The 22,417-nt window shown below is 35.2% G+C and overlaps 1 protein-coding gene across 10 annotated transcripts in view; it reads left to right on the top strand.

Moving 5' to 3' along the window:
* SHOC1 (shortage in chiasmata 1) overlaps window positions 1-22,417 on the top strand; it is a 154,403-nt gene that overhangs the window by 104,104 nt on the left and 27,882 nt on the right. For 5 of the 10 annotated variants that reach the window (XM_070251338.1, XM_070251343.1, XM_070251344.1 and 2 more), the window contains 9 exons: window positions 1,623-1,773; window positions 2,737-2,838; window positions 3,938-4,046; window positions 7,829-7,923; window positions 8,877-9,119; window positions 12,555-12,959; window positions 16,219-16,344; window positions 17,311-17,487; window positions 20,631-20,735. In XM_070251338.1, the coding sequence (XP_070107439.1) occupies window positions 1,623-1,773; window positions 2,737-2,838; window positions 3,938-4,046; window positions 7,829-7,923; window positions 8,877-9,119; window positions 12,555-12,959; window positions 16,219-16,344; window positions 17,311-17,487; window positions 20,631-20,735 (1,513 nt within the window). The remainder of the gene's footprint in view (window positions 1-1,622; window positions 1,774-2,736; window positions 2,839-3,937; window positions 4,047-7,828; window positions 7,924-8,876; window positions 9,120-12,554; window positions 12,960-16,218; window positions 16,345-17,310; window positions 17,488-20,630; window positions 20,736-22,417) is intronic. The other 5 variants (XM_023628653.2, XM_070251340.1, XM_070251345.1 and 2 more) reach the window with 1 other exon arrangement.

The raw sequence follows: 22,417 nt of genomic DNA, 5'->3' as shown, positions 1-22,417 counted from the left end.
CAGGTATAGGGAATTTTAAAAGCTCTCCCAATGGTTTTAATCAATATACCTAGTGTAGGACAATAAGTGGTCATATTCTAGTTTAAAAATTGGAGACTCGAGCTAGAGATGTTGATTTGTGAGTTATGCACAAAACAGATATTACTTGAACTATAAGAGAAGTGATCTCATTGAAGGAGTAAGAATAAATGTGGTCTGAGACTGCATTTTAGGTGCTACCAGTGGTTAACAAGGAAGATAACGTCTTTGCATAATAAAGGTCAAACTTCTTAAAAGCAGTCCCTCAGGGCTGGCCTGGTGGTGTAGTAGTTAAGTTCAGCTCTCTGCTTTGGCGACTTTGCAGGTTTAGATCCCAAGTGTGGGATGCACCACTTGTAAACCCATACTGTGGCATTATCCCACATGCAAAATAGAGGGAGACTGCCACAGATGTTAGCTGAGTGACAGTCTTCCTCAAGCAAAAAGAAGATTGTCAACAGATGTTAGCTTAGTGCCAATTTTCCTCGCCACAAAAAAAAAAAAGAAAAAGAAAATGGCAGCCTTTCTTTTTTTCTAGCATAGAGTTCCAATAGCACACAGAATTGTTATTATGATATTAGTTTGTAAAGAATTCTAGCAGTTGACATTGTGAATAACTTTCTGCAGTTTAACATGCTCAAAATCTAAACCCATATAGGTTAGATGCATTCACAAAGTATCTTAAAATTTTTTTTTGAAGACAATATAAAGTGTTTTATATTTGGGGCTTTTCTTAAAACAGTAAAAGGATATATATATTACATATATGATGGTCTTAAAGCATTTAAAGGTTTTCCTTACAATTAAAAATTTTAGGGGCCAGCCCCGTGGTGGAGTGGTTAAGTTCACGCGCTCCACTGCAGGCGGCCCAGTGTTTCATCGGTTGGAATCCTGGGTGTGTACATGGCTCCACTCATCGAGCCACGCTGAGGCGGCGTCCCACATGCCACAACCAGAAGGACCCACAACTGAGAATATACAACTATGTACCAGGGGGCTTTGGGAAGAAAAAGGAAAAAAAAATTTTTTAAATCTTTAAAAAAAAAATTTTAGCACAAATGGTAAAAATATTAATTCACCTAAAAATATTAACTCACCCTTTTCTCCAGTCCTCCCCTCCCTCCCCTGTTAACTCTGAGAGTTTCACGCATACAGTCTCGGTTGTTGAGGAATCTAGTTCCGTAGAAATGAAGGAGAAACATGTTCCAGGAAATGCAGTAAAGATCCATTCCATTCCATCTACCCTTTTCACTTCTCTCCATTTACCATCTCTCAGCTGCTGCAGGGATTGTTTATAATTTAGAATTTTTAAAATTTGTTGTTATCCCCAGAGAAGATATTTCCGCATCTAGGGATATTGTACATTGCTAGTATAATCAGAGGCCATAAAGGACATTACACAGAGAGAACATTGCTTGTAATCTAATATATTTTTGACTACTATACTTCTGTTTTTTGAATATATGCACAGCATTAAAAATTTTGACTGTAGGTTTAGTTTAAAATTTGGTATACCAATTAAGCAAATGTATCTATTTATAAATTCAGAAATATTTATTTGGAAAACCTCACTAAAAATTTTTTTTACCTATATATTATTTCAGCCATCAATTTTGGCTGATTGTGAATTCTTAGTATCTACAAGCCTCAAGCAAGAAGTTGGTATTCCATCACTCTCAGAACTGAAGGAGTCATTAAACTTAATGCCAGAAGTAATAAATTATGTAGACGAAAGTGGAAACCTTTTCGAAAGAGGTAAGAATTAATTTAGAAATCTATTACTTGTAAAAACTGCTTAATAATATTTATTACAAAAAATTCTTATTCATTAAACTTTTTCTGAACCTCCAGATTTTAAAAAGTGTTCTGCAGGTTACATGGTGAAATCTCAGAATTATTTTTGATGAGACTTTTCTTATTGTCTCTCTCTTTATATGCTTGCAAGCTTAAAATGTCTCTGAAATTAATCTAACCATTTCAAGATAATATACAAGTAAAATTAAAACACCTATGAATATATTATTTTTTTTATTTGTTATCTTATATACAACAACAAAGCACTAACAACTTCTATGCTGACTTTAGTTAGGTATGGAAAGCTCAGAGTAAGGCCACACTTCATGGAATCAGGTGACTAGGAGAGTCATAACCTAGAATTTAGATGTTTCATCCCAGTTAGACTTAGTAAATATTGTTGAATTCTTTTTAATGACCATTTGAGCCCGAACGTTTAACTACTCTCTCATAAATTCCAGTTGAAAAGATCAAAGATATATAATATTAGGGAGGAATGAAGAGGGCTTTGGGATATCCATTGAGAACAGGGTTGCTTGCCATCAACAGACCACAGACTTGAAAGAATTCTTGCAGACGAGACTAAATCAAGGGAGTTAGTGATCAGCCTACAAGTCAAAGCAAGGGAATGAAAAGGCAACCTGAGTAAGTGGATCAATATCATACCAGAACTTGAAAATATAGCAGAACTCAAAACTGCAGCGTGGCCCATGGGCTTGTTAGCAGGACACAAATCTATGAATGCTGATGGAAAGGACAGGTGACTTTACTGAATGACTGTGGTGTTACACTCCCAGCCTTTACTTGTCTCCGATGGTGTACTGGGTAAACAGAGTCATTGCCACAGAGGAATGAACCAGATTACAAAAATACTAACAGGATAACACTTTTGCTGGTGGTAGACTTTCTTCCTTTCCTTTTCAGAGCTTATTACCAAGCATGGAATTGACATTGAAGATAGAAAGTGCAGCTCCACAGAGATTTTGGCCATTCAAAGCCAGTCCGAACCAGAGCACAGTGAACCTGGTAGAAATATTGAATAAATTATTGTTTATCAGTGGTTACCTATATATGATGTAAAAGTACAATACTTTCACATATAAAGTCTACTATGAGACAGTTTTCATGTTTAAAATTTGATTATTGCAATCCAAGTTGTCATTTTTTCTATCTGTTTCTTTACATTTATTACTATCAACTCATTATTCTTCTAGCATCAAAACTGAATAGTATATAGAGGAGAGTTACAAAGATTGAGGAAGAGTAATGGAGGAAATAGCATTAATATTAAAAATAGAAATCTTGTACTATTATAGCTCAGTAATAAAATACTATTATTTTATCTCAGTACTAGCTATCTTGCTGACCCTTGGTACACTTATATAAATTTAACTTTTTAATCCCCCAAAGCAATCCCATCATTATTAATATTATTGTCCTACCAAATTTAGAATCTCAGAGGCAGAGATTTGTGTCGTTGTAATGCCTAATTCTATTGCTTCTGAACCATGTGGATGATACTGTTATTTAGTTATATTTATAATTGGATCACACTAATCATCTGTTTAGAAGTTTACTGCTTTATTTTTGAAAGTGATAGAAGCACACTGACTACTTATGAATAAATGAGGATTTGTTTTTCAAGCCCACCCTGTAAGTATATAACTCTGTGCTAGGCTGCCTAGACTCCAGACTTATTAAGGTGAAGAATTACTCTCCATTAGTATTACTTGCTTAACATCACCAGTATTTATATATGGAGATAAAAATAGTACTATCTGCTAAGTACTAACATAAGTTGTCAGAATTAAAAGCATTATTTTACATAAAGCTCTTAAAATTTATCTCATATGATAAACTCAATAAAGTTTAGTTGTCAATCTATTTTTTAAAAGTCACCACTATCTCAGTTGAGACACCGTGTGATAAATGTGTAATTCCTTATATAGGTGGAAATTTAAAACTTATTTTGTATTTCAAATAACCCAAATTTCATTTTATTGAACAATTTTGTTGCAACATAATCATCAAAGATGATAGTTCCTTATAGAAAATTCTAAATTGTACTCAATTTTATTCAATGTTTATGTAATATTATGATTTTTAAAATTTTTTTGTATTCTAGTGGAGTTAGAAATGCCATTAAGTCCTCTGCTCCTAACAAACCAATGTTCTTCAGTGAGTTCGTTATGTACAGGACTTCAGACATTTCCATTTTCTCCTGTTTGTAAAAAGTAAGTGAAGATTATATTTGGAACTCAAATTACAATTCAGAACAAGCAGTCTTTAATTAAATCTCTCCATATAAAGGCAATTTCCAAGACATCTCTGTGAAAAAATGTAAAAGATAGAACAGTGTCTATAGTAAGCAACTGGAGGGAATATGTGAATATGTATATACATATTTGTTTTTATACGTGTAAAATATCTGTAGAAGGACATAGAAGAATCAGGTAACACCGATTGTGTTCAGAAGGGAACTGGGTAGCCTGGCAATATGGGAGCTAGTAAGTGATAGTGCCAGGCTCCTTTATACTTTCAGTATTTTGAATGTGAATATATTACCATTAAAAATAGACAGTTTGAAAAATTTAAAAGATTCTCCCTGGAACCATCTGCTTAGAACTTTGCCACTGGACCCTTGCCAATGGCACTGCCTCTTTTGGCACTCACTGCCATGAAAGATGGTGTAGTGGTGTCTTAGTTTGCTAGGGCTGCCATAACAAATGCCATAGACAGGGTGGCTTAAACAGAAGAAAGTTATTTCTTCACAGTCTGGAGGCTGGAAGTGTGAGAATGAGATATCAGCAGGGCTGGATTCATTCTGAGGCCTCTCTCCTTGGCTGGTAGATAGCTGTCTTCTTCCTTTGTCTTCATATGGTCTTTCCTCCATCCATGTCTGTGGCCTAATCACCTCTTATAAGGACACCCACTGGCCCACCCTGATCACCCCATTTTAACTTAATTACCTTTTTAAAGGCCCTAGCTCCAAATACAGTCACATTCTGGGGTACTGAGTGTTAGGGCTTCAACATATGAATTTTGGGGGACACAATTCAGCCCATAAGAACTGGTTAAGAGCCCCTGAACTAGAGCCAGGTTACCTGGTTCTATCACTTATTAGTTCTGTGACCTTAGTTGCCCATGCCTCAGTTTCCTTTTCTGTAGTATTGGGATAACCTCACAAGGTTGTTATGAGGTCTTCTAAAAGATTTGTCATAGCTCTCTGACCAGGAATAGCCAAGGATCACAGAGCAGTGTGTTCAGTGGTTGATCAACAGATTTGGTACACCCAAGGAGTACCAGGGATCACATCCCATCTCTAGTAGAGGATGACCTTGTTTACCTCTGTCAATGTGGTATTGGTATTGGGGGAACCAGACGTGTAGAACCAAGGCTTGATCCACAAATCTGTTCCATACCCATTGTTGCTGTGCAGAATAGTCTGTAATCTTCTCAGAATTGATATTGCAGGGTTGGATCATTGTATTCTAGTTTGAGCCAAAATTGCATAGCTTAATAGCCCAGCATCTTTGTCCTCTGACAGAGCCTGAGACAGCTTTGGTTGCTGTCTTATACCATATGGCATACATGAAACTTATGTTTTCTATGTTAGATTAGTCTGCTATCTGGAATAAAGTCACCTGTTCCTCTACTTCTTACACCAGTTACAAAACTAGGAACATAACCAGTACAGCCTCCTTTCCCACTGTAATTCTGGAACTTAATGTGCCCTAAAATAACACATTTTCAGGAAAATTACAGGAAAGTCTACAAGTCTCTAATGAATTATTCCCACAGAGGACACTGTGAGAACCGTGTGCTGGGTTTTGAGTTCTTAGCTGTGATTGACTGAGCTGGCAGAGGAGAATGCTGTTGGGTCACTGGGAGCAACCAGAGCAACTCATCACTAGCTGTTCCGCTTCTGTTAATAGTCTCAGGAAGGCGTCACAGCACGAGATGGAGGAGCCTGGCCTTCAGGGCCCCGATTATCTTCATCTTCTGGCAAAGAATTATTTCATTTGAGGGGTAAATCTGTGCTACACAGAGCTTTACTGTTAACTAGAACTGCCCATTATCAGATATGAGCTCTAAAAATAGCATGGGATGAGTACAGAAACTACCTATAATTGGTCTAAATACTTTTCATCCCTTTGCTAAGGTGCAAGATGTTTATTTGCAGGACTATACTGTCTTGTTAAGTCCTCTTTTACTCTTTTATTTACTCCACATACCCTACTCCATCTGTTAAGGCAGATTGGTAATTAGAAGCAGAATCTAGCAGAAATTAGAATAATCTCAGAATTTCAATCTGGTATTAAAAGTGTTTTCTTAAACTACAATAAACTCTTTTTAATCCCACAATTTATATATCTACTTATTGTTAGAACTCAATCATCTATTGAGAATTTATGAAATGTAAGTCTTATCTATGTATTATGATTTGCCAAAGTTAGAGAAAAAAAGTCTTTTAAGTTAGCCAAAGATTCTAGGGTCATTTGAAACAACTTAAAGCAGTTGTCTCGTCATTAGCTACATTTTCTAGCAAGAGGTAAATCACTTCTGTTTGGTTTGAGAATATGAAAACTTAAAAGTCCCTATTTTAAAAATGGATTTACACCTCAACTGTGAACTAAAAACAAAGACATGTTAAAATTAAAAAACAACAGAAGAGAAAAAGGGAAAAATAAGATGTAATGTTATTGTACCCTTAACTTGTTTTTGTGGTCCCAATTACTTTTATTTCAGAACACAGCATTTTGGTTGGAAATGTACCCAGTTAACAGATATTTTTAGTGCCTACCACATTTAAAACTCTATGCTAGATTTTATGGGGCTAAGAATAAAAGTCTATATGGCATAAGACTTCATTTCCGTACTAACTGATTACTGAATTGTGAACATATTTTTAAATATGACCAAAGAATATATCAAATTCGGACATGTCTTTAGGAAGCTGTGTTAAGACTGAGAATATTTGTCTATATTATGGTCTTGCATAAATATTTCCCCTTTCACTTTGAAATAATTGCCTACAATCTGAGGTGTTTAGTTGTCAAAGAGACCTTTTTAAGGTTTGAGAATTGTCTAGATTCTCAAATTTTGCTCCCACATGCCAGATTTTTGGATCACATGTGTACATTGGATGGCTTAGACATAAAACCTAGCTTTCTACTGCCCGGGGCTGTCAATTTAACTAGCAGTACTTACAATTAGCATGCTCATGTATATTCCATATGAATAGAGAAACAGAATACAATCAGTTTTCACTCAGAACGGAGTGGGAGGTTTGGAGCATAGATTAAAGGATTTGTGAATTAATGGTCGCTTTCCTACCAAGGCTAGTAACTTCATAGCTACTGATGAGCTGTGATTTACACTGATTGTCATTCATATTTCCTCTCTTCTCCCCCAGCACCCCAAAACACATAAACAGACACACATCACTCACACCCCACCAAAATTGAAGGATTTGAACTAAACTTTAGGACCTGTCATTTCCTGAGAAGGTAGAGCAGACATAACTTTTTCATAGTTCTAATCCCTAGCCAGTAGAGGCTCCAGAATTTCTGTTTAGAATGGACTTGGGGACAGCAATTTTGTAAAAATTTGTGTTAAAGCTTCTATTTTGTATGGTAAGCACAGTGATTTTACCTAAATTCTATTTTTATTTTGGGTGGCTTATAGGGTTGGTGCTGGCACAGATTTTGGAAGGAAGTGCTAAAACCCTCCCAAGTCAGCCTCTGGCTCCAGGTTGCACTGAGGAGATAGGGGTAGGAGTAAGTTATAGGCAAGCAGGAGCAGTTAAGATGCTGACTAATTGCCAAACCCTCCCAAAGGAGGAGGAAGTAAGTATTTGAAATTTGGTCTATGGAACTCTCTACTTCAGTTTATGCATTCATGAAATAGTTTTTCATTTGCTTTTGAGTGTAAGAAATACTTTTCTTAAAAAAATTTTATTATACAAAAAGACTCAATATTATTAATGTATTAAACTTTAAATCTTCCTTTTCAGTAGTTTGCTTACTGCTGAAGAATCAGCTAACAAATACTGTATGGTGCGGCAATTAGAAAGCTACAGAAGCTCTTTGAATCCATTTTTGCTTTCAGGTAAAGATTAATTGATTTTGAATACTAAATAGAAAGTACAGATGAAAAGATACAATCAGTAGAAATGTATTGTCAGTTTTGTTATTATTATTATCTTTGTCATTATAAAAAGCACAGTTCCAAAATTAGGATTTTAAAATTTATAATCCTAATTTTGGATTGATGCTTATAATGCAGATGATAATATTAAGTAGTTGTGCTACTTCAGTTCCTCCATACTTTATGATTCATCTCTGCATAGGCTAAAAAAGTAATGAAATGGAAAGCTCTGTGCCACAATATCTAAGGTGATATTCATCATAAGATCTGATTAAATATATCTCTTGTTTAGGCTCATTATAATGAATTAGAATTTCTGATTTAATAAATCTTATATTAATTCATCAAAATGTTATCAAATGAGTTAATTTAGTAATTACTAAATTGGTCAAACAAAATAATGGTTCCATCTCCTACTAGACATTAGAATAATTTGTGTGTGTGTGTGTGTGTGTGTGTGTGTGTGAGGAAGACTGGCCCTGAGCTGACATCCATGCCGGTCTTCCTCTGCTTTGTATATGGGACGCTGCCACAATGTGGCTTGATGAGCTGTGTGTAGGTCCACGCCTGGGATCTGAACCTGTGAACCCCAGGCCACCAAAGTGGAGCACATGAACTTAACCACTATGCCACTGGGCTAGCCCCAGAATAATTTTAACTTCGTGATATTTACACAGATTGAAATAAATCCTTTGTGTGACTTCTATTGCTTTAATATTTTGGACTTTTATAAATATTAGCATCTTGAAGATAAAATACTGGATATAACTTCAAGTTTCACTTTTTTTCCTTATGTGTGAAAATCTATTTCATAAGAAATTTCCAGTGTAGTTCTGTTTATTGTATTTTTCATCTCTTTTGCCCTGTGGACTGTTTCCAACTATTTGTTTTTTGGTTTGTTATTGTTTTTTAAGTGCCAAGAACTGAAGAGCCCAACAGTCAATATTCAGCTACAGATTTGAAAAAGATACTTTCTATTGAAGAAGAAAGCCTTGTGGTTAATCCTGTCAGTGCAGAGTGGTGGAAACAAGCAGGACTAAATCTGATAGTGACAGAAACTTTGGAACATCTGAATACACACTTGTCTCATGATGATCTATCTTCTGATGATACTAAAATGGAGATATTTTTGCCTACAAAATTGCTTCATTTAGAATGTAAGTACATAAATAGTAAATAGTAAATAGTGTGAACATTTTCAGAATGAGAAAATGTTAGGAAAAAAGAACCAAATTCCAGCATTCAATATTGGCTCTAGCTCTGCCAGAATTTATAACTTTGAGCTTCACTAAGCCTCATTTTCTTTCTTGAAAAAATGAAGAAGTTTGACAAGCTAATCCTAAAATCCTTTTCTGTCCTAAAATTCCGTAGTCTCGGTTTTTAGACTTCTAGGCATTTTCAGTTAAAGTGACTGTTTCCTTTTGTAAATTATTAGTTGCTAGTCCAGTTTCCATTTACAACAGCCTAGGCACAAACCTGCACTGTTATTTTTCGACCTCATAGCTGAACTTTGAGTGTTTGATCATATCTACTAATTTCTCTTCAACAGTGGAAAATCTTCCTTTATTACCAAAAAGCTTACTTCTTTAGCATTCTTTACTTATACAGTTTAAGAAGGCAAAAATGTCTTTTGAGTATCTATCTTTTGAGTTATTTTGGTTGCTATGTATGCCATTATAGTAAATGGAACATACTTAGCGCGAATTATACTTTTTTGAGGTATATATATATTGTTTTAAAATCAGTTTGTGCAATAATTAAATTTAGATCTTAAAGGAGTTGGGAAACTTTACGTTTAGTTTATCATAGAGTAAATAAACATATTTAAAAGTGAATTTTAGAAATTATTGTATATGGTGGGAGACTGCTCTAAGGAGGTAAGAATTGGGTTGAGAATTGTTAACAGCAAGGGATGTTTCAAAGACAGAAGACAGAGGGCTTTGGACATGGTAGGAAGAATAGATAAACAGACTGTCTCAAGCAAATGCAGACCAGTCTATTCTAAGGCCTAGATGGTTACCCTTGGTAGAAGAAGAATTTTAAAAGAGGTCACGTCAGATTTTAAAAGGTCACATTGCTAGACAAAGAAAACAGAGAGGAAGATTTTATGAGGTCTTCAAATATCCAGAATTATGTATTAAATCTATAAAACTATGTAAATCTATAAAACTATGTAAAGTCTTTATTATGATATGTAACTATTTTGAGGTTAAAATAAAGCATATAATTCACCTTGATGTCCAATAGAATTGTGATAATAGTTTCATTCTGAAGCTTAAAATGCAATAACTGTCTCAGGAGGCCATGGGCAAGTTGTCAGGATAGCAGTGGTTAAAGAAAAAATATTAGAGGAAAATAATCAGAAAAGTGAAATAATAAACAGTTCCTATTTAACCTGCCAAAAATACCAGGATATCTCTAGAAAATATCTCAGAGGTTGCAAATTGGTAGCACTTACGTCCTATTCGACCCACGTAATATTAACCCATGTGGTGCTTTAATTATTTACCAACATTTAAAATTTGGAGGGTTGCACATAAGTGATCTATATTTTGAGGTTGTCTTTAAAATTCAAAAAACCAGACTCAAATTCTTATATGGCAACAATTGGCCGGGGCCAATAGTACATCAGCATTTTAGACAGACCACGCACCTTCCGGTTCACCACAGTTCCAAGCACTCACAAATTGAGGCCAGGTGTTAGTTGGCATTTAGCATTACTCTTGCACTTTTGTCTTACATTTAGTATAGTTAAGAGGAAAGTAAAATGTTTCCTATGCCAATATCTCTAATAAAAGCAAAAACAAAAGCAAAAACAATTTATAGACTACATTTTGGAAGAAAAAAATACAAAATTTTCTTCTCAAAGATTATGATTTAAGCATTGGCCATTTACTTCACTCATTTACGTTATTTAGCTGGCCCTATAGGCACTTAAGTTTTTTTCAAATAAACTTTATGAGGTACAATTTACATATAATAAAATGCACCCATTCTAACTGTATAACTTGATGCATTTTGACAAATGTATGTACTCATCAAACTACCACCACAATTAAGATATAGAATATTTCTGTCACTAAAAAGTTCCCTTGTGCCCCTTTGCATTCTGCAATCATTCTCCCCCCATCCCATCCCTCTTCCCTACCAACTTTAACCCTTGACATCAGGGAACCACTGGTCTACCTTCTGTCACTTTGTATTAGTTTCCCTTGTTCTAGAATTTCGTTTATGGAATCATACAATGTGAACTCTTTTGTATCTGGCTTCTTCCACTCAGCATAACATTTCTGACGTTGTGTGTATCACTAGTTCATATCTTTTTATTGCTGAGGGATTTTTCATTATTTGGATGTACCAAGGTTTGTTTATCAACTCTACTTGGATTTTTTTTCCCCAATTTTTTACTCAGGAATAAAAGTGCTAGGAATAGTCTTATAGAAGTCTTTCTGTGGACGTGTGTTATCATTTCTCTTGAGTGAATATCTAGGATTTCTGGGTCTTATGCTAGGTGTATGTTTAACTTTATAAAAAACTATTAAATTGTTTTCCAGAGTGGTTGCACCATTGTACATTCACACCAGCAATATGTGAGAGTTCCAATTACTCTATATCCTTGTCAAGACTCGGTATTGACATTCTTAAATTTTAGCCATTCTAATGAGTGTGTTGTGGTATCTCACTGTAGTTTTAATTTGTATTTTCCTGATAAGTAATGATGATGAACATCTTTTTATATGCTCATTGGCCATTTGTATATTTTCTTTTTAAAAAAATATGTAACAGCTTTGTTGAAATATAATTCACATGCTGTACAAATCACCCGTTTAAAGTATACCATTCAATGTATTTTAGTGTATTCAGAGTTGTGTAAGCATCACCACAATCAATTTTAGAACATCAATCAATTTTATTATACCCAAAAAGAAATCTTGTACCCATTAGCAGTCACTGCCCATTTTCCCCAGCTGTAGAACCACTAATCTATTCTCTGTCTCTATAGATTTGTCTATTCTGGGTGTTTCATATAAATGGAATCACACAATATGTGGTCTTTTGTGAATGGCTTCTTTCAGTTAGCATGTTTTCAAGATTCATCCATGTTGCAGCATGTGCCTATCTTATATGAAGAATTGTTCAAATATTTTACCAAATTTTTAATTGACTTTCTTTTTAAACTTTAAGTTATGAGTTCTTTATATATTTTGGATACAGTCATTTTTCAAGTGTATGTAGTGCAAGTATTTTCTTCTGGTCTGTGGCTTACTTGGTATATGTTTTTGACCCTTATAGTAACTGTTACCTCCAAGGCTATGACTTATTGTAAGCCTATTGGCAATAGAGTTTTTCTGGAATTCTTTCTTTGCCTGATAATCTAGCTCCGGTAGTAAGAAAAAGAGGTGCTGGATTTTTGTCCTTCTTAAAATTTTGTTTTGTTTGGTCAAAAACTTGATTTTCAAAGCAGTAAACAAAGTATTCCTAAGGATCAAATTATATGAACAAGAAGCCACAACTAAAATTTATCCTAATACCATAGTAGAACACTCATATGGGCATGGAAGTCATTTGGATCTTTTATTTTCTGTTTTCAGCACAGCTAGAATATGCAAGTTGTTCCTCACCTATTGTACTTATTAAAGAGAAATCTGCAAATGATCATTTATCACTTCCACGAAAGAGTGCATCTGTGGCAGACCTGTGTTTTTCTGATGAAGATATGTCTGTTAAAAACCTAATGAGAGAAGAAATACCAAAGAATGATCTAGAACTAGTTCATAGAATAATCCAAAATGAAGAAAATAATGATTGCTTGGAACTTGGCTGCACAGTACCATCTATTGAATCATCTTCCCCTTCAAAAATGGAAAAAGCATCTTTTAAAAATGGTGAAAAACAGGAGAATGATTTGGACCTTCTGAGTGACTTTATTATGCTGAGAAATAAATATAGGACTTGCACCTCAAGTACTGAAGTCACAGACAGTGATGAAAAAAATGGTGGGTAATTTAGTAATATTTTGGTGTAGATATGACAACTTTAAGGACTAAATGTATAGTTTATTATAGAAGGTAAAGAAATAAAGCTCTTCTAGATAGAATATATTATTCTTCAAAGCCAAAGAAAATGTTATTGATTCATGATACTTACTGTGTATGGAGATAGATATGGATATATAGATATAGGTATAAGTGTAGATATGTATTTTCCAAAAAATTAAAAAGTGCATTTGAACTTGTAAGAAAAATCACTATTTGTAAAACTTGCTTTCTACAACTTGGCCATACAGATTCATAGTATGTATTCCTTACTTTTCCTGATCGTTCTTCCATTCTTTTTTCTCTTTTAGCTGACAGTGGTTTTTTTTGTTTTGTTTTTTTTGTTTTGAGGAAGATTAGCCCTGAGCAAACTGCTGCTGCCAATCCTCCTCTTTTTGCTGAGGAAGACTGGCCCTGAGCTAACATCCATGCCCATCTTCCTCCACTTTATGTGTGGGACGCCTACCACAGCATGGCTTGCCAAGCCGTGCCATGTCCATACCCACGATCTGAACCAGCAAACCCCGGGCTGCCGAAGTGGAACATGCGCACTTAACCACTCCGCCACTGGGCTGGCCCCTTAGCTGACAGTTCTATCTTCGTATTTTAACTTATATTTTAGTGTGGTACTGCAGAACACTTTGCCCATCTCATTGCTTATTACTCTTTTTAACTTTACCAAAGAATTTCTATTTGAGTTGTGACTGTTCACATTCACAGCTTATAACCATATAAAAGGTAGTGTAAAGTGTCATATCATTTCACTTCTGGTAAAAAATAGGTATTCTAGAATATGTTTGACATAGATTGCCCAGATGAAGTAAGTGTAGAAATATTTATGTGTGAAAGTAGAGCATACTTAGGTCTTACCGTCCTATATTCTATTAATGTACACAGTGTCTGGCCCCTGGATCAAGTGTAAAATAAGACAAGGATATATTTTGCAGTTTACTGTATTACTAATAAAGGCTAAGTTGGAGAAAGGAGCTGGATTTGAGAGTCAAATGGGCTTACTAACTAAACATCAGAATTGGGCAGAGTTACCTCCCCAGTCCCAGACTACGCTGGACTGGGACAGGATTCCCCATGGTGGGGGCTTGCTTGGGAAAGATTCATGACATAGAGAAGCAGAGGAGAATGCCTGTTGCTTGTGGGAAACATGCTATGACAGCCTTTACAGGTCTATTTGAAGTTATATTCCTTTGTCAATCAGTGCATTTTTCACAATGAAAAATTCAGCAAAAGTGCAGAATAGTATTTAAAGATCTCAGAATTTTGCAATCCTTTATGTTTATATATATTCACCATAAAATTTTCTTTTTATGCAATAGTTTTACCGCCTTATAACTTACCTTGCTAGGTGACAATTCTGTATGTAACTGAGATCTTTCTAACCAATATTTGTACCATAATTCGGAGCATAACTTCTGCATATTAGAATGAGCAAAATATAGAGAATTACCTTATGAATGTGATAAATAAAAATTTATTTTCATATTTGTGAATGTTTTCATAATCTATTCATATTTGGGTTAAAAAAATAGGAAACCGCTCCAAAATTAATACTGACATCCTTTTCTGGTTGTCGTACTTGTGATAATGGCTTCTAGTAAGGTATATTGACAACAGAAAATGAGAGAAAGCAGCAAGAAAGGAGGAAAAGATAAAAAGAATGTTTTCTTGTAAAAAAAAAAATTAGCCATTAGTTTACTAAACAGTTAAAGGACTATTGATGTTAGGTGGGAATGCTTCTGTACTCCTGATGTTTCCTCATTTAGTGTTATGTTCCTGGCATCTTTGCCCTTAAATAGAATAGGCCAGACATCTCCCCAGGGGAGTTGGAATGAATTATCTGAGTTGTCAATTGGAAAGAACAAGTCGGGCTTAAGCTTGAGAGAATGAGCTGCCCACAAGCAACAGGCATTCTCCTCTGCTTCTCTATGTCATCGATCTTTCCCAAGCAGACCCCTCCCATGGGGAATCTGTCCCAGTCCAGCGTAGTCTGGGAACAGGTAGGGAACTGCCCGGGTCTGGTGTTTAATTAGTGCCCATTTAACTCTCAAACTAAGCTCCTTTTTCCAACTTAGTCTTTACTAGTAATAGAGGTAATATTTTGATATATATTTTACTTCTTGTCTTATCTTATAGTTGATTCAGGGGCAAGAAAAAATATTACAACTTATTAGGGCCCCTCAAAAATTCCAATAATTAATAGTATTTAATCATAGCTATTCCAATTATTTATAGTTAATTAAAAGTATACTTGAAAATAATAACATAATCTAGTTTAGGATGTTTTACTACATTATTTTTCACCATGTATTTAAAGCTCACAATTTAAGATGTTTCAAGATGGTATTGTGTTTCTAAAATTATCTTGTAATCATATTATTAATGGGTAACATTGATATTTACTTAATATAACTCTAATTATAAATTAATAAATTAGCTTTGTAAATATATATATATATTTTTTAGTCCTCTGTAATAATATTTAGGGAAGAAGGAAGAAAACTAGGATTTATTGAACATCATGTGCCAGACATTAAATTACACATTAGAGATAAATATGGTGCTGTTGCTGACCTTGAGAAGCTTATAGTGTAATAGAGTAGTCCAGACAAGCAGATAGATAACTTCAATACAATGTAGTAAGCACCAGGACAGAGGTATGCACAGAGTGCCAAGGAAACAAAAAGGAGGGGCATTTTGCTGGCCTGGAAGTAGGGTGGGCAGTTATATAAGGCTTCTTACAGAAAATGCCGAGAGCTGAAGGGTGAGTAGTAAGAATTGACCTAATTAAGAAAGGATGGAGACAGGGAGGGCTTGGGGCATAGGAGAGGATTAGTAGCAGAAGGAAGGGTGTAAGAAAATTTGCAGAGAAATGAAGTAAAACAGTATGTGCCTTTTAGGTGTTGAGAACCATACTTGTTTAATCCTTATAACGGTATTCAAAGTAGCTACATTTATCCATATTTTACATATGAGGAAACAGGCTAGCGTCAAACTGAGATTGAAACACCGATCTGATGCCAAAGTTCTTTCTTCTGTTACCATTCAGCTTGCTACTCAACATAGTGTTAAGTCCATTGACCTGAATAGGCGTTCAACTTAATACTGATGTGTTTCAAAGAACTTTAACAACTGTGATATTATAAGAAAACATTTTAAGTAAAGCAACATTGTTTCCCTGAGTGATGCAAATTAATATTTTTATTAGAATTTCGAGATGAAGAACATTCTTTGACTCTTCAAGAAGAAAGTCCTGTTGTTTGTACTAATAAAACCCTAGAGAAAATAAATCAGGAAAGGAGAGCAGATAATGTCATTGAAATTCAAGCATCAGGTATGCTATATGCTTTTAAAATGCATTAAATTAAGTAAATTTGAAAGCCCTTTCCTGGGTATCTAGGACATACCTCATTTTCCACGTAATTTTCTTCACTTATTTCAGATATTTCTTCATTCCACTTCTACTTTCAAGTTATTTCCAAACCTGGAATGCCCAATTCACTGCCTCTGCCTGTCCCTTTTCCCCTACTCCAGTCCACTAAGTGTTATTTCTTCCTTCGTTTAAACTGCTGCTTCCCCACATTCATCAGAGAAGAGCAAACTACTCATACTCTTGTGCCCAGTCCGGAAAATGAACTGCTAATGGTTGCTCTCTCTCTTCTCTTACCCACTATCAGGATGATGTAAATAAGTTATTATTGATTCCTGTACTGATTACATTTTTTGTCCTGCTGTAAAGAAGAATATTCTTCTCCTAAACTCCTAAAGAGCAGCCTGCTTAAGAACATCATGCTCACTATTAAAATCAATAAGGAAATATGACACTGGTTCTTGAATATCTTTTCATTCTTTTGGTTCAATTTTATTTATGACCTTTAGATGATTATGAAAATCTTTAAATACTGATATTTTAGTGAAAACTGAAAACAATTTGTCATTGTTATAAATTTGTTTGGCTTAAAGTTGTAAGCTAATAATCAAGGGAAAAGAAAAAATTATGTGATTCTCTTCATATGGCTCTTCATAGTTGCCATGTCGAATTAGTTACTGAATAAATCCTTTCTAATAAACAAGATAGCCATGAAATTATACTAATGCTATGGGGGTGGGGAGGTTGTTTTTACTAATTTATTTAGAATAGATATCCTAAAATAAGCCTCTATATAACCTTATGACTTTTAACTCAGAAAAGAATTTGGATAGAGTTCAGGTTTCCATGAGGTAACATGTTTAATTGGTTTGTCAAAAAGAGCATACCATCCTTATAAAAACACTGCCTTTAATACTTTTGTTTTTGCAGATAGCCAGTGCCAAGCGTACTGTCTCCTAGAAGCAGCAGCTACTCCTATCTTTAAAAAACTTGCATGCCTCTGTACGCTCCCTGTTGCTAATTGGGAATTTGCCACTGTTGTTTTTGACCAAACAAGGTTCCTCTTAAAGGAACAACAAAAAGTAATAAGTGATGCTATTCACCAAGGTGAGTGGAAATAAAAGATTATGTAAAAGAATATAAATTTATGGATTACTGCATCAAATTATTAAAAATTAAACATGGAAGATGCAGAAATTAGTCATGGATGAAAACATAACTGTAATTCAGCATATGGCACCCACAAACCAATACTGCAGCGTCAGCTAAGAAAGGAGAAACAGGTAAGAAGTATTATCTGGCATTGCTGTGAAGCTTCTCATTGACGTATATTACTTGACAGATTCCTATTGCAGAAACCAAATTAACCCTATTATTATTGTTAGCATCTGAACCACTTAGTTCCTTCCCAAAAAAGGAGGGAGGTCAAAAAATAGATTAACGTCAATCCTGGATTTTTGCTTCTGGCCAAGATGGCGTAATAGGAATTGGATTTACCCTCCTGCCAGAAATAGCCAAAAAAGACAAAGACAAAATACATAAAACCAGTTTTTAAGACCCTAGACATCAATCAATAAAGGACAGTGACTCCTGAAAGATGAGAAACAAGTGAGGTGAGCCCTATCATCAAGCTTACTGCCTTGAAAGAGATGCCAGGCCATGGCACGGGGAGAGGTACCTGAAGCAGAGCCCAGTGGACAATCTGAGTTCAGGAAACAGAATTGAGAGTCCAGGGAGACCAAGGCAGCCAGAGTTCAAAGGATAGAATATTAGAGAGCTGAGAGCTTCACATGGAGATGTGGATCTGCAAAGAGTCTGTCCCCCTCAAGTATTCAGCAGAGTACTAATTGAAGAGTATATGCAAAGAAACTCCCTGAGGTTGGAGAAACAAACCATCTGAAAGGATTAGAGGGAAGAGTTCTCTGCATTCACAGGGGCAGACAGGGGATAGTGTCTGTTCCTTCCAGCTAGCCTAGAAAACTCATTCATCGGGCATTGAGTAAAGTGCTTAGGAATGTCTTGCCTCAGTAGTGGGGAATAATTATCCCTAGACTTAGCACTGCTCTGGACCTGCCTGACAAATCATAAAAGCAAGACCCAGGGGCCGGCCCCATGGCCGAGTGGTTAAGTTCGCGCTCTGCTTCAGCGGCCCAGGGTTTTGCTGGTTCAGATCCTGGGCATGGACATGGCACCGCTCATCAAGCCCTGCTGAGGCAGCATCCCACATGCCACAACTAGAAGGACCCACATCTAAAAGTATACAACTAGTTACTGGGGGGCTTTCTGGGGAAAAAGGAAAAATAAAATCTTTAAAAAAAAGAAAAAAAGCAAGACCCAAAGGATCAAACTGTTTCTAAGGAACTTAACTGCATCCCAGAACAAAGCTCAAGAGGACTTATATGAATAGAAAATTATCTAGCACCCAACAGGGTAAAATTCACAATGTCTGGCATCCAATCGAAGATTATCAGGCATGAAAAGAGGCAGGGAAACACAACCCATAATGGGAATAATCAATCAATAATCAGAACTGACAAAGATGTTAGCGTTATCAGAGAAGGACACTGAAACTTATTATAACTGTATTCCATATGCTCAATAAATTAGAGATGTAAAAACGACCCAAATCAAACTTCTAGAAATTAAGCTATGATATATGAAATGAAAAATGAACTGGATGGAATTAATGACAGATTAAATATTGCAGAAAAATGATTAGTTAACTTAAAGGCATAGCAATAGAAACTATCCAAAGTAAAACACAGGTAGATAAAAGGATTAAAAAAAAAGAAAGAAAAGAGCATCAGTGGGCTGAGAAACAACATCAAAAAGCCTAACATACTAGTAATTAGAGTTCTCAAAGGAGAGGCAAAAATGAGGTAAAGAGAAAAAATATTTGAAGAAATAATGACTGAAAACTTTCCAAACTTAGTAAAAACTACAAGCCCACAGATCCAAGAAATTCAATGAACCCTAAGGACAAGAATCATGAGAAAGCTATACCAAGGCATATCACAATGGAATTGCTCAAAACCAGTAAGAAAAAGAAAATTGTAGGAGCAGCCAGGGGGAAATAATAATGCTACATATGGGAAACAAAGATAAGGATTACGTCAGATTTCTTGTCAGAAATAATACAAGTGAGAAGACAATGGAGTAATATCTTTAAATTACTGAAAGAAAAAAACCATCAACTTAGTTTTCTATACTAGGAAAACATACATTACAAAAATAAAGATGAGATAAAGACATTTTCAGACATACAAAAGCTAAAAGAATTCATCAGCTACAGACCTGCACTCCAAGAACTGTTAAAGTACCTCCTAAAGGCAGAAAAAAAATGATCCCAAATCTGGTTTCTCTGCCCTATTCTTATCCCTTCCAGGTCATGATTGACTTGTTCCCACAAGTCCTTCCAGGGACTGGATATACTACCCGTAATTGGGTCTCCTGTTGCCTCTTGATTCCCAATGACCACTACATATCTGCCTTGATCTTCATTGATTAGATCAGCAATTTTAAAGTTTTTGGCAGAACTCTTTGTTCAAATAAATGTTTCATGGGATCCTAATATATGAAACACTGAAAAGTAGAGCTTTTCTGATTAAATTGAGGCAGTGGGCTTAGACTTCTGTCTTCTTGGTCTCACTTTTACATGCAGTAAAATCCAGTGCATCATCTTTAAAAAGCTCTGGAACTACATAGACACATTAATTAGACAATTGGCCTGTCCCTGTGAATACATCTCTTGTTTGGGTCATATCTTTGGACAAATATTCCCAGGTGTCCATCTCAATTTCTAGGTATTACTTTAATGTTATGATCCTCTACCTTTGTCTTAACCAGTAGGCAAGTTATGAGTTTAATTTTCTTCTTGCTTCATAACTGGGAATCATTGAGCTTTCCCCCAGGAAGACTGGAAATAATTGAATATTCTTTGGACACAACAAGATTCTGAGGTCTAAGGTTAGCTGTCTAGGTTTGAATGCCAACTCCCCCATTCATTCACAAATTCACATCAGACAGTTACTTAACCTCATTAAGACTATTTTCTCATCCATAAAATAAGGATCATCATAAACTTCCCTGATAGGGTTGTTATAGATTCAATGAATAACCAACTTATCTACAGCCTGGCACATAGTAAGCACTCAATGACAAATATTAGCTATTATTGTTAAGCATTATGATATAGATTCTAAAATTTGAATGTATATCCTATGTTTTTAAATATGTCTTTGCTTACTTAGGTACAAATGATGAAAGAGAAATGACATTCAAGCATGCTGCTCTCTTACACCTTCTGGTAACAATTAGAGATCTCCTTTTAACATGCAGCTTGGACACCGCATTGGGTTAGTGGGAAAATTTTTTATTTCCCCTTTTCTTCCTATTGAAAAATTTCATGTGAAATAATGTTTACTTTTTTGAAAAGGATGTGCTTTATAAGAAATTATGCAGCTTCCTTTACTTCCACGTTAAACATTATGTACATTTGACATAATTATAATGGAATATATATTTTATTCTGCTTATATTCATTAAAAAAATTATCTTTAACAACAATTGTCACCTAGAAAAATAGGTTTAGGATTCTCTAATCTAGGCCTCAATTACATAGCCCTAGTGGCCTTAAGCAGAATTGATTGTATAGTCATTATCATGTACTACTTTTCAGTGTAAGACTTGACATTTTACCCTATACATTTTAGGTCCTCATTGAATGTTTGTGGCTTTGAATCCATGCTAGATGAAATATAACTAAATTATTATCAGTAGTAGGATTTTTGCAATTTCTTTTTTAATTTTGCATGTAAATAGGATATGGATCACTTAAGTGATAAAAGTAAAAGTATTAGAATGTATTGGAAATTTTTAAGATTTTGGAAATTTTTTCTAAACTATCAAAATCATTAAATATCTGTCTTTCTACATTACTGCTTTAGATCCCTTATTGCAGGATTGTTTAGACTTATTTAGTAGTGGTATGCTTATAGGATTATATTTTGTAATTTAAATTTTCTAGAACCTATTTAAAATATAAAGTGAAAATAATTTTTCTCTGATCTATTACCCAGACGTTTTCTCTTATCTTTGACCCAGACAAATATTATTTCTCTAATCCAAGGTTTTGATAAGTATCGAGCAGCTGTGAGTCACAATCGAACTCACTGTACAGCACTGGGAGTTCTCATACTCAGACAAGTATTGTATTAGTATTATCTGACCATGTCTTATAACTAAGTTATAGCTACCTTTAGAAAGCCCCACATGATACTTTGCCTTTGTTCTCCAATTAAACTACTTGGGTGTTGATGCTGGATCAGGTGGTCTTCTCTCTATCCCAGACAAGTGAGGATTGGGGGCTGTAGTCCCAGTTTACAGTATCTAGAGCTAGTATAAGGGTACAGTGTCACAGGCCCTTCTAGATAGTCACATGTCTTCACTATACTTTTTGATTTCCATAAAAGATTCAGTCCTACCAACAGCTAGACTGCCTATTAAAGCATTATAGTAAGGCAGAATAGCAGAATCGAGAATATCTGAGCTCCTAGTGCTGCAGAGAGAATACAATTATAACTCACTACTGCTCAATACTCATCAAAACCTTGAATTAGAGAAATAATATTTATAGAGGATTGCCTGAAGGATATTCACCTCTAAGGACTCTACACTTTTCCCTGGGATTAAGTGAGACCATTAAGAGCTATATATTTGGAGTAGATTGCTTTGTTCCTCAAAAAATGCATTTGTTAAATCATATGTTGGCATTACTATTTGGCTGCCTTGAGAAATACTATTACAGTAAAATCCTTGTAGGAAAACTAACTTCTTTAGCCCTAGGTACCAAGCTGTAATGAATAACCTAGCTGCCTTGTACATTTTTAGTGGAGGGCTTTCTCACTCCTCTAAACCTCTCAAAATCAAAGAGCAAGTTAGGTTGTCCTCCTTTCTTTTCTCTGTATAGTGGCGGAGGAAGAAAGGTCCATGGGAGTCTGGCTGCCTGCCCTGCTCCCTGCCAGAATTCTGTATTTTT

Source organism: Equus caballus, chromosome 25, assembly GCF_041296265.1.
Source record: "Equus caballus isolate H_3958 breed thoroughbred chromosome 25, TB-T2T, whole genome shotgun sequence".
In the NCBI taxonomy this organism is placed as follows: Eukaryota; Metazoa; Chordata; class Mammalia; order Perissodactyla; family Equidae; genus Equus; species Equus caballus.
Note: the sequence above shows the minus strand (reverse complement) of the source record. Positions and strands in the feature narration are given on the sequence as shown.